The following is a 12,708-nucleotide window of genomic DNA, read 5'->3' as shown; positions in this document are numbered from 1 at the left end:
CTTATCAACAGAGAACTTTGCCCACTCCTTTTTCAGGACCTTAATGTTGGGATGGCTGTTCAGGATGCTACTAGCAGGCTTCTTCACACTCACAGCATGCCAAACTTCTCCCAGAACTGGATCACTCTTCTGAGCCTCTTGAAGCTCACCGGGACTGAAAGTAGGCAGTCCGTCAGGTGCTACCGCTGCAACATGACAGAAAGCAGTCGGAACAGCAGACTCGTGGCTACAAATCTGATCAGCCACACAAGAAAAAGAAGAACCTGTTCTCTGCGTGGCCACTACCTGACAGATAGCTCGAACACCGGGAGCCGGAATCTCTTGCCACTCATCATCAGGAGACAGACTGATGTGAGGGCGTCGTGAGAGCGCGTCAGCATCCACGTTTCTCCGACCAGGCCTGTACTTCAAGCTGAAGTCATAAGTGGACAAAGCAGACAACCAACGATGACCAGTGGCATCTAGCTTTGCAGACTTGGTGATGTAGGTCAGCGGGTTGTTGTCAGTCCTGACCTCAAAAGTGGCGCCATAAAGGTAGTCATGCAGCCTGTCAACAATTGCCCACTTCAAAGCAAGAAATTCCAACTTGTGAGCAGGATAATTCCTCTCAGAAGGAGACAGACTGCGACTAATGAAAGCTACTGGGCGCAAACTCCCATCAGTCTCCTGATACAGAACACCACCAAGACCATCCAGACTGGCATCCACATGCAATACATATGACTTCTGGGGATCTGCAAAAGCGAGAACAGGCGCTTGAGTCAACCTCTGCTTCAGCTCCAGAAAAGCAGACTCGCACTGATCACTCCATCGAGGACCAAAGGGCTCAGAGGGCCGAAAGAACGGTTTCGGGTCAGCGGCTTGTGAACTCAAAGTCTTCTTCCTGTGAGACTGACAACCCTGAAGCAGATCATTCAGAGGACGACACAAAGTTGAAAAACCCTTCACAAACCTACGATAATAGCCGCAGAAACCCAAAAATGACCGGAGCTCCGTAACGGTCTGAGGTCGAGGCCAAGACACGACAGCTTCTATCTTAGAGGGGTCAGTGGCTATACCGTCCTGTGAAACTATGTGCCCAACATAGTTCACAGACGTTCTCCCAAACTGACACTTGTCCAAAGACAGCTTGAGGCCTTCAGCTTTCAGCCTGTCAAGAACCTTCAAGAGCCGCTCCTCATGCTCCTCCAGTGTACGCCCAAAAACGATCAGGTCATCCAAGTACACGAGAACTTCAAGAAAATTCATGTCTCCGACTGTCCGCTCCATGACTCTCTGGAAGGTGGCAGGGGCACCACAGATTCCCTGAGGCATGCGCTCAAACTGATAGAACCCCAATGGACAGATAAAAGCAGTCTTCTCTTTGTCAGCCTCACTCATAGGAATCTGGTAGTAGCCACTTCTCAAGTCCAGCACAGAGAACCACTTACTACCAGAGAGACAATGGAGGGCGTCCTCGATCCTGGGAACTGTGTACTGGTCTGGGATTGTGCGCTGGTTAAGCGTCCTATAATCAACACACATCCTGACCTTACCAGACTTCTTGCGCACTACAACAATGGGAGAAGCATAAGGACTCCGAGATTCTGAAATGATGTCATGCTTCTGGAGCTCTAGCAAATGCTGACGCACGTCCTCCAAATCAGCTGGAGCCAAACGCCGTGAACGCTCTCGAAAAGGTCGTGAATCATTCAACCTTATGTCATGCTGTGTGCTTTTCGAGCAACCAACATCCCACTCACTGCAAGAGAACACTTCCTTCCTCAGCAACATTTTCTCACAGAGACGCTGTCTTGCCTCCTCTGGCATAGAAGAAGTGCCAAAATCAAAAGAGGCAGAAGAAAATGAACTGGTGTCTGCAGAACTACAAGTGGATGGAATCTGTGGCACCACGTCAACTGGAAAAATGTGAGCAAGGGGACTGCCTCTCTTCACAAGGACATCGCGAGAAGACACATTCCTCACATTAACAGTAATTTGACGGCATGATACAGCAGAGACAGGATGAACTTCAGGCCGAACCTCGAGCTCAGGAACAGACGCGTCATCAGCACTAACAGGCTGGTCAATAAGCACCACGGAGTCATTGAGCTCGCCTGGGAACTTAGGTAGCCCTGAAAGCTGCAGCTCCTGCCCAGGCTTTAAAAGAATAGGTTTAGCTCTGGTGAACCACACGGTGCCATGCTTATCCACATCCTCAGGCAACACACTGGTGTGCTTAATGGACTCAAAAGCCTCTTTGATAACAGGATGTATGGTCAGTGCATTCAAGAATCCGTCACCAGCCTGTTCGCGACAGGAGTGGAACAATCTCCTCACTAAATGAGTGTTCGTGCCGACCAAAATGGCTATACCTTCGTTTGCCTGCGGGTCAGGACACACAAGGGCTAAAGCGTCCACTACCTGAGGTACACCTGTGACAGCCTCCGTGAACTCCAATCTGAGCGGTAAGTAGCCATCATATGGGTATTTGTGAGAGCTCAAACCCCATATTTCAAGATTCGTCACCGGCTGCAGTGGCAAGTGTTTCAGATATGCATTGTAAAAACTTCGATACAAGATGGTGACTTGAGAACCACTATCAAGTAGAGCTTTGGCATAAACACCCTCTATCTGCACGGGTACCTCAGCCGAGGGCCCCACCAACCCAGATGGCAGTTGTGATTGGCTGACACTGATTGGAGGTGAACAATGAGCAGAACGGGTTTTGCGTGACGGGGCTCGGTGCCGTTCCTTCACTGAGCTCCGGGAGAGTTTCCCTGCTGCTTGACCCTCTTCAGCAGCTTCTGATTCACTAACCGCAAGTTCTCATGACGCGTGCACTCACGAGTGGTGTGGCCATCTTCACCACACTTATAGCAGAAAATGCCAGGAACAGGAGTGGGTGCTGTAGATTTCGGCAAGCTTGAAGGAACAGTTCTTGTGGAAAAAGCTGGGGCAGTGGTCTCCGTGCTCTGGCTTGCGCTACATGGTCTGACTGGAGTAGCAGGGGCTACAGTGACAGCAGTCAAAAGTTTCGACACCAAAGATGACAGCTCCTTGACCTCTTTCCTCAGACTATCCACCTCCGATGCCACTGGGCTCACTGGCACATGGGGAAGAGCAACAGCAGCTGTCACGGGCACTGGAGGAAAAACAGTGGTTACGGGTGCCCGTGGAGTAACAGCAGAGGAAACAGAAACTTTCGCACTCTCTCTCGCACTAACCCAGTGTTCTTCCTCCCTCACACTTCGCATCAACTCTGAAAAAGAAGGCAGAGCTTGCAGAAGTCGCACACGTAAAGCCACAATGTCAGTGGTGAGAGCACCTTTGAACAGCTGCTCAAGACGAGCACGATTTAGGCCGGCAGCGTCAATCCCCCCTCTCAGAAGAGCGCGGTGAAGAAGCTTATCTAAGCGGTACAGGAAAGCTGAAAGCTTCTCTCCGTCGTCCTGAAAGGTATGGCGAAACAAGGCCATAAGATCAGCTCCACACTCCGTAGAACCATAAGTAGTGTCAAGAGCAGCGAGATAATCAGTAGCGGTAGCTGACGGACTACTGACTTTTAAGAATCTTACTATGTCTGCAGCAGGCCCACGCAAACTCTCGACGATGCGCTGTCGCTTCGCTGAGTCACTGCACTGCCACTCAGTGACCATCTGTGTAGCCTGCTCCATCCAAACCTCATACTCTTCCTCACCAGCAGGAACAGGACGAAGGCCAGAGAACAGCCTCAGCTTTCTATACCCAGGCGCATCAACAGATGCCTGGCTACAGCGATCAACAAGCTGACCGATGGCATGCACAAGCTCAAAACTGACATCAGGTTTAGGAGGCTGTGGGCCCAGCACAGCCGCCTTAACATCACCCATGGACTTACCCTCTTGCTGCAGAAATGCTGACAGCTTGGCTTCAAAATCATCGCCTGCAGGAACAGAACTAGCAGTTATTAAGCTACTCACAACATGAACAGCCCAAGGACCTGCATCACCTACCACTCCCACTTCAGGAGGGACACAGCTCTGATCCAACTCAGCGGAAGTCTCCACTAAAATGTACAAGTGCCTACCAGTGCTGTCACTACGGCGACCACGTATCCGAGTCCGACCGAAGACTTTCACTGTACTGAGCACGCGGCTAACAACATCATTCGTAGCCTCCAGTGGCACTCTGCTAAGAAGAATAGCATGAGACAAGTCAACATTCTCTTCACGGCTCCACTCAACAGCCTGGTTAAGCTCCATGTTAAAAGCTGCACAGCAAATGGCAATAACTAGAGAAAAAAAAAAAAACACTAAGCAAACACAGCTACCTACTTGTTCTGGTAAACAGGACTATCCCAGCGGTGCCTCCAAAATGTAACCCCCTTTTAGCGGGTGCTAGAGCACTCAGTAAGAGCTAAAATGAATTACACTAAATATTAATAAACAATGGCGCAACAGGATTCCTAAATTCTCAGCGGTGGAATGGTGAGCTGGCTGAAACTCCTGATACCACAAGTATAATTAATAATTATTATTTTTATAACTGTGTAGTTGAAGGTGAAGAATATAAATGTGAATAAAGTAATAACAATTGCAAATTTAGTAGCGCGGTGCCTCCACTGGGGAAATACTACACTTACTTTGAAGCTAGTGCAGGACGTATCTCCTCAGAATGTTCATACAAATAAATGTGTAAAAGTGAGTGTAACGCTAACCAAACTAACTAAACACCAGTCAGTTGTGAGAAGGTAAATGATCTGCCAAGACCCAACATGTGAATTGAAATACAGTAGTACAAAATTTATTGAATAATAAAACAACTCAACTAAGAAAGAGAAAGAAAAAAAAATAAAGGGAGAGAGAGAGAGAGAGAGAGAGAGAGAGAGAGAGAGAGCTAGAAAAAGTGACACAAAGTTTATAATTTACGTGGGCTACGTTTACAACTTAGAGAACCGTAGTTGTGATAAACATTTACTATAAAAACAAATGATCACTCGTATAAACCCTTCCGATCAACCCCAAACATCAGAAAACAGACACAAAACAAAACAGCGCGCAGTTGGGGCCCTTACGATGGTGCACTTGATGGCAGCTCCCTGAGCCGCAGGCAACACAGCAACCGCTGCGCTGCCCAGCAAGAACCACAGGTCCAAACCAGAGCCAAACGTTAATGCGCACGGGCGCGCATGTGTGTGTATGTCAGTGTAAGTGTAATCACGAACCAGCATCAGCAGTTGCTCGCCGAACAGCCACTCGGTCCCGCACCGAGTCCTCCACAGCAAGCGGGTGGCGAGGAGAGGGGGGGGGGGGGGGTTCCCCGATGGGGCCCAGCAGCAGATGGCCACACGAGAAGGGGGGTGGATTGGCTAAGAGCTAGCTCCGACGAACAACAGTCCACGTTGCGAGCCGACCACCAACCACACCGCGCACACTCCAACGCAATGTCCCTTCTGTCCCGTTTGTTCTCGATGTCCGTTATAAACAGTCCCTCCACGACTCAATAAAAAAACAAAGAAAACACAGACCACAAAACGCGCCAGTCTCTCTCCACTGTCCAAACGGCTCAGCTCGCCTCTCTCTCTCGAGGTGATCGAATCCCGCCCTGGAATGTTCGAGTACCGCCTAGTTCGCGGGAAAACAGATATTTATCGCTCTACCATTGGGTATCACGGAATTTCAAAAAAAACATACATCAACAATACATGGGATTGGACAATACAGATCAGAACATTTAAACATTGAAAACTGATGACGCCACAAGGCATCACGGTAAATGGAGTCAACCAGGCACTACAATGCAATACAAAAAAAATGGCTGATATCCCAATGAACAGTATCAATGACCTTATTTTAGAGGTCCTTACATGTAAATAGTGGGTGAAAAGACGTATTATTATACAGAATCAAAAGAATGAACGACTTACAGCAAAGGGAAATGATGCACATGGCATGGAGCTTGTTCTCCGAGCGGATGTACGATCGCATGCAGATGACGAAGATGTTGCCAAAGCACGTGGTGGCAGACACAACCCAGACAAAGACACGCAGCATGATGTTAGCCAGAAGGTCCTCGAATGATGAGATGCCATCAGTGTTGGGCTTGCAGCTGCGTACATGAGGAGCGTAGCCACAGTACTGGAACTTTTTAAAATAGCTGTGTTCAGGAAAAGAGAAACAGGCACACTGGATCAGAGTGAGAGAAGACATTTTTGCAAAATCAGTTACTCATTTCACTTCTGTTGGCAATCTCTGGGGATCTGAACTATGTCTAGGCTGGAACTCTAACTGATGCATGACCATGTGGTTGTATTCAGAGTTGGTGACCTAAGTCCAGACGTTATAATATTTACATGGGGAATGTTAGCAGTATTCAGACTCAGGTTACACAACTGCTTTTCGATTGGCCCATTCAGATTAGGCAAATAATCTGCACATAGTTTATATCTGGAGGAAACCATGGCCTAATGGTTAGAGAAACAGTTTTGGGACCAAAAGGTTGCTGGTTTGATTCCCTGGAATCAAACCAACAGGACTGGCTTAAGTGGCCTTGAGCAAGGCACCTAACCCCCAACCACTCCGGCAAGAGTGGTGGCGTACCTTGTGTCCGATCAGCCAATGAAAAACTGATGATGCAATCATCAGTTTGGGCACTGAACCCGACCAACTGAACTGAACTGAGTTTATATCTCAGGGGTTGCCAGATTTTTCAATAGCGTCTAAACAACCATGTTTAAACCCAAGAACTTGCTCTAAGGTCTGGAAAAAAAATATCAGGGATAGAAAATGCTGCCCAAAGGAGGAAATAGAGTCATAGACTGGTACCAAAATTCAAAAAAGTGCTTATTTAAGGAGTTAAAGGCATTTTTGAGACAAAGTCGGCAAACAGTCTTATTTTGTCAATTTGGGTGTGCCGAATTCAAATCTGCAATATGCCGAGCTCTATCTGACCTCTGTTGACCTCTAGAGGTCATTGAACTTTGGGCCTGTAAACGTCTCAGCTGAACCCAGTTTCTCAGCTTTCTAAGGAATGAAATGTACTAAAATGATTAATGAAGTTAGCAAATGGCCTTGTTTGTTAAATGTTTGGGTGCTGAATTCATTTTTCATTTGTAAAACGACATATGACCTCTGATAACCTCAAGGTCATTAAACTTGGCCTATAGGCCTATGCATTTAACGGCATTTTTAAACTGACTTTACTCCCCCAAAAAGAATATGAACAGACAAAAAACAAATAGAAAGGAACAAATACAACATTAAATGCCGGTCCATGTACATGTGACTTACTTTTCACAATGAGAATGCCTAGGCGATCACCTTACATAACATTGCATTACATTTAGCGGTTATTGTTTATACAAAGCTACTGAAAAAAGGACAGATTCAGCAGCATACAAAATGTGGGGGCATACAGGGTATACAGGTTAATCAGGGTTAGTATATATGAGAGTTTTTTTCTTTGTTGTTTGTTTTTTGTTTTGTTTTAAACGGGGTAAAGCCTTTACAAAAACCAAACAACAAAGAAAAAAACTCCCATATATACTAACCCTGATTAAACTGTATACCCTGTATGCCCCCACATTTTGTATGCTGCTGAATCTGTCCTTTTTTCAGTAGCTTTGTATAAACAATAACCGCTAAATGTAATGCAATGTTATATAAGGTGATCGCCTAGGCATTCTCATTGTGAAAAGTAAGTCACATGTACATGGACCAGCATTTAATGTTGTATTTGTTCCTTTCTATTTGTTTTTTGTCTGTTCATATTCTTTTTGGGGGAGTAAAGTCAGTTTAAAAATGCCGTTAAATGCATAGGCCTATAGGCCAAGTTTAATGACCTTGAGGTTATCAGAGGTCATATGTCGTTTTACAAATGAAAAATGAATTCAGCACCCAAACATTTAACAAACAAGGCCATTTGCTAACTTCATTAATCATTTTAGTACATTTCATTCCTTAGAAAGCTGAGAAACTGGGTTCAGCTGAGACGTTTACAGGCCCAAAGTTCAATGACCTCCAGAGGTCAACAGAGGTCAGATAGAGCTCGGCATATTGCAGATTTGAATTCGGCACACCCAAATTGACAAAATAAGACTGTTTGCCGACTTTGTCTCAAAAATGCCTTTGGGTGTCACAATTCTGGATTTTGGTACCAGTCTATCATTGTATATTGCTGCATGATAAGATCTAGTTAACAATTATTCCACGAAATCGAGTTGTACATGAGCTGATAGACAATGAGGTGCATAGCACCAAGCCGGCTATAATCCATGTATGATGAGATTGACTGGAATAACAGTTTTATTCTATCCATGTTCACTGGATTTTGAGAAACAGAGCATTTTTTTTTTGCAAATTTGATAAGTAAAAACTTTATACAAAATGTCTGACAAAATAATTTCTGCCTTGGCGGACTTTTTAAAAACCTATCAATGGCTGCATGAATTGACTTTAGTATTGTTTTTTTTTTTTGTAGAAAGTGCCGTCTTGCTGTCGTGCCCAGGTATAGAATAGCTTTTGACATTTATTTAATTCTTCCTTGGACATTTCAGTTACATAATTTTCAAACTTCTTTGAGCTTTTGAACCAGTCTAAAAAAATTCAACAAACTTTAATCCTTAAAGATGAAGAATGTAAACAAACCAGCGAAATGACAGGAGCAATTTGTGAAAAAAATGCTATAATAATAATAATAATAATTCTTGGGAAAAAAAAAGATACGTTCTGACCATCAAATACTTTCATTCCATATTTTGTTGCTTTTTTGGTATTTTTGGGGGTTTGTTTTCAAGCAGAGTTCTTACTTCATCTTTGGTTGGTTCAGCAAAACGCTTAGCCATTTTTTTTCTCTACTCACTGTATATGAGCTGATAGCCTATTAGTAGAGTAGCCAATCAGAGCGCTTGATTGCTCATATCCAGTGAATGATTATGTATGTATTATATATGATTGCTCATATCCCTTTTACTTACCTCCCTTGCAAATGTCAGGTCAAGTTATTGAGCAAGTATCTTTTTATAAGTTGCTTGGTGTATACATTTCAGATAATTTGTCATGGTCTACCCACTGTGAATTTATTGTAAAGAGAGCTCGGAAACGCCTATATGCTTTGTGTGTGTTGAAGAAATCTGGTGTTTCATCATCTGACCTTGTTCAGGCTTATTGTAGCCTGGTTAGGCCCATCCTGGAATATGCATCTCCTGTGTGGGCTGGGCTACCAGCTTGTCAAGGTCAGCTGGTGGAGGGCATTCAGAGGGCTGCACTTAAAATTATATTTCCCGAGTGATCATATGAGTCGGCACTCGCGGGTTGTGGTTTGTCTATGCTGGTAGCGCGCCGCGATGCGGCTTGCAGGAAATTTATTGCTAACATCAGGGAGTCTGGTTTCCTAGCACACATGCTACCACAGCCCGTGAGTGTTGCTCATGGCTATGGTCTGAGGTCTGGCCTGTTCCGCGATGACTATCGTGTAGCGAGGACCGACCGACTTAGTAACTTTGTGACTTATAAGTTCAGTAGGGATTAAATATGGTTTTTTTTTTGTGTGTGTTATTGTATTGTATTAGTATTTGTATTTGGCCTCCCTTGTAATTTAGTGTTATCAGTACCAAAAGGCTAAATAAACTGATCATTCATTCATTCATTCATTCATTCATTCATTCAATGTGGATAGAATAATATTATTTATCACATTATCACATTAATCAATTGATTAAATTTAACAACATGGCTTCCATCCACATTATACAGCGATTTTATAAATAGCACTTGATCCAATACATCGTTTACTTAACTCCGAAAACTGCCCATACTGTCAAACATCACCGTCCAGCAGGTTACCATGTTGACCTGTAAAATTTGCCATTTCATGCCAATTTTTCAGGAACATATTTGGTTTTGTGTCATTGTTTATGAGCTTTGTTATCTCTTTAAACCTTCTTTCATAGTTGTGGTTGTTGTCATGAGCTGCATATCAAATCATATACCATCAGCTTTCTGTCACTAATCTAGAACATACCAAAGTTTATTATGTAAAATCAACAGGTTTGTCAGCTAAATATAGTTTTTTTTTTAAAATCAAGCAATCCTAATTCTAAGAAGTAAATAAATCACTGTTTATATAAAATACTGTTTAATAAACTACATCAGTACAATCAGTCATGAAATACAGGCGACAGAAGGATGTACTGTAAGTGCAGAAAGATTTTGTTAAACGCATGCTGACAAACAGATCCAAAACATGCAAATGCAGAATCGTGGTCAAATAACAAACAGAGGTCAGGCGAGGCACAAATAGTATCAGCTGCAATGTCAAAGGCAAAGTCCAAAACACAAACACGTCAAAACCGGGAGAGCAATACACTAAACAAAGGCTAGAGTAATGTAAGACACAAGGTACAGTGCGTATACATTTTCCAGTCTGTGTGTTTTGAGAGTTCTTATGAAGATGCGCTGTGATTGCACTCTGTTCAGGAACAGGTGCATGGCAATTAGCTCTAATGAGCTTGAGCATGGTGCAGTTCTGTGCACTGCGAGCGCCTATGCACATGGATGTAACACAAGCTCTTTAAAACATCACACGATTACACTATACTGCAAAGCAGGCTTGTAGTACTTGAGTCCAGGACTCAGACTCAAGTCCGACTCGTGCCCTAATTATAAGGACTCGTGACTTGACTTGGACTTGAGCACTGATGACTCGGACTTGGACTCGGACTCGTGCATTAACTGCATTCAGACTCGTAAATTGGAGACGAGGACTCCGATTTTTTTGCTTATTTTTTGTAACATGCCATAATAATTTGGCATAAGATATTTATATTTATAGACCCTTTTCACGTGACGTCACGACAAACGCGGCCGCCATTTTGGACATGTACTACCAGTAGTTTACCACAGCCAACATTGAGGAACGGCAGCAAAGAAAGTTTTTACTTTCAGCAAGACTTCCATCATGCCACTATATTGTTGTGCACCTGGATGTAGTAACCATCAACAAACAAGGCAAGGGTTATCATTTTATCGGATCCCGACGGAGACGATGGATAGCGGCCATAAACAGGAAAGATTGGCAGCCCTCGGCATACCAACGCTTGTGTAGTGACCACTTTGTTGGAGGTAAGACGAATAAAATTAGCCAGAAAAGGCATTACATTGCTGTTAACATTCTGTGGCGGCGAGTGTGTAACCAAATAGGTTAAAATAACCCATTGTAACCTCTTTGTTCTTCTGTAGTAGCTATTGTTGACTAGCTAATGTCAACAACATAGTAGCTAGTATATTACTGTAGCAATGTTTACGTTCAGTCATTTGGATGACTGTTAAAACCTTTCAGTCTCAAGTTTTTCCTTTACTGTATTTACTAGTTTACTGTAATTATGATCCGGCAGCTATTTACACCGGATCCAGTGTAAATAGCTGCCGGAGCCAACGTCCGAGGTTCCGGAGCGCGCTCCGGAACCTCGGACGTTGGCTCCGGCAGCTATTTACTTGTACAGGACTTAATTTGAGGGAGAGCAAGCCGGAGCGCGCTCCGGAACCTCGGACGTTGGCTCCGGCAGCTATTTACACTGGATCCAGTGTAAATAGCTGCCGGATCATAATTACAGTAAACTAGTAAATACAGTAAAGGGAAAAACTTGAGACTGAAAGGTTTTAACAGTCATCCAAATGACTGAACGTAAACATTGCTACAGTAACATACTAGCTACTATGTTGTTGACATTAGCTAGTGCTAACAGCTAGCTGCTAGTACACTGCTACAACACAGACACCGACCCTAATAATACAGTTCTTCATCATTGCCTGGTGACAGCAAATTTATAACGGGCCATGTCTCAACAGACTAAGAAGTTATTTCAATGACATTTAATAACATTTTGTTTATCCTGAGGACCGAAAGTAAATGAAAATGTGAACAAACCTTAGCTGTAATAAGATGGCGACCACCGGCTCCAGGGACGACCCGCTGATGTAGGCATGTGACCCAGCCTGACACAAAATATTTGTAGGCATCCAAACTCTTAGACGCTTTCAGATCAATACCTGTGTATGGCGATGGGTTTTTAACGACATAGGTATACAGATCATGTGGGCCGAAGTCAGGTAAAGACGAGGGCTTCGTGTACTTCCGTACGTCAGTGAACAATCCTGGTGGAAGCAGGTAAACGTCGTTCTCTAAGCCTGCTAACCTCAATTTTTGCAAATACCTCTCCCTCTGCTCGCCCTGTAAATGCCCTACGTCGCTGGATAGTGAAGGTGTTTTCTGCATCTCGCTCCTTTTTCTTTTATGTTTTTCGTTTGTCGCCTTCCTCGCATTCAAACTGATTCAAGCCGAAGTCCACTACATGTCCAAAATGGCAGTCGCGTTTACGAAGGTCACATGACTGAAAAGGGTCTATACCTACATTAATTTTTACACTAATTTCATGCAAGAGACTGCACATTCACCTGTTCATACGTCATGTTCAGGAACAAACTAACGTTAATGGCGCTAAAATGCCTGGAGAGAACACCGCTAGGATTGTCCGCTTTGCTTATACAGACTTCTCGTGCGGTGGGAAAAAACGCACTGCTATGTGTTCCATATGTACAAGAACTATCGAGGAGACGACAGGGACGACCTCGAACTTCAATCATCATTTGGTAAGACTCCACCCAGAGAAGGAAGTGAGATGCTATGTTCATAGCTCTGTTGATAGTGGGTGGGGCTTGCTGAGTGATGAACTAGCTAGTGTTAACCTTC

At 44.1% G+C, this 12,708-nt stretch overlaps 1 protein-coding gene across 1 annotated transcript in view; it reads right to left on the bottom strand.

Moving 5' to 3' along the window:
- rxfp1 (relaxin family peptide receptor 1) overlaps positions 1-12,708 on the bottom strand; it is a 178,795-nt gene that overhangs the window by 23,365 nt on the left and 142,722 nt on the right. Inside the window, exon 15 of the mRNA XM_060927178.1 lies at positions 5,888-6,117. Coding sequence (XP_060783161.1) covers positions 5,888-6,117 — 230 coding nt within the window. The remainder of the gene's footprint in view (positions 1-5,887; positions 6,118-12,708) is intronic.

This window comes from Neoarius graeffei, chromosome 8, assembly GCF_027579695.1.
Source record: "Neoarius graeffei isolate fNeoGra1 chromosome 8, fNeoGra1.pri, whole genome shotgun sequence".
Taxonomy (NCBI): domain Eukaryota; kingdom Metazoa; phylum Chordata; class Actinopteri; order Siluriformes; family Ariidae; genus Neoarius; species Neoarius graeffei.
Note: the sequence above shows the minus strand (reverse complement) of the source record. Positions and strands in the feature narration are given on the sequence as shown.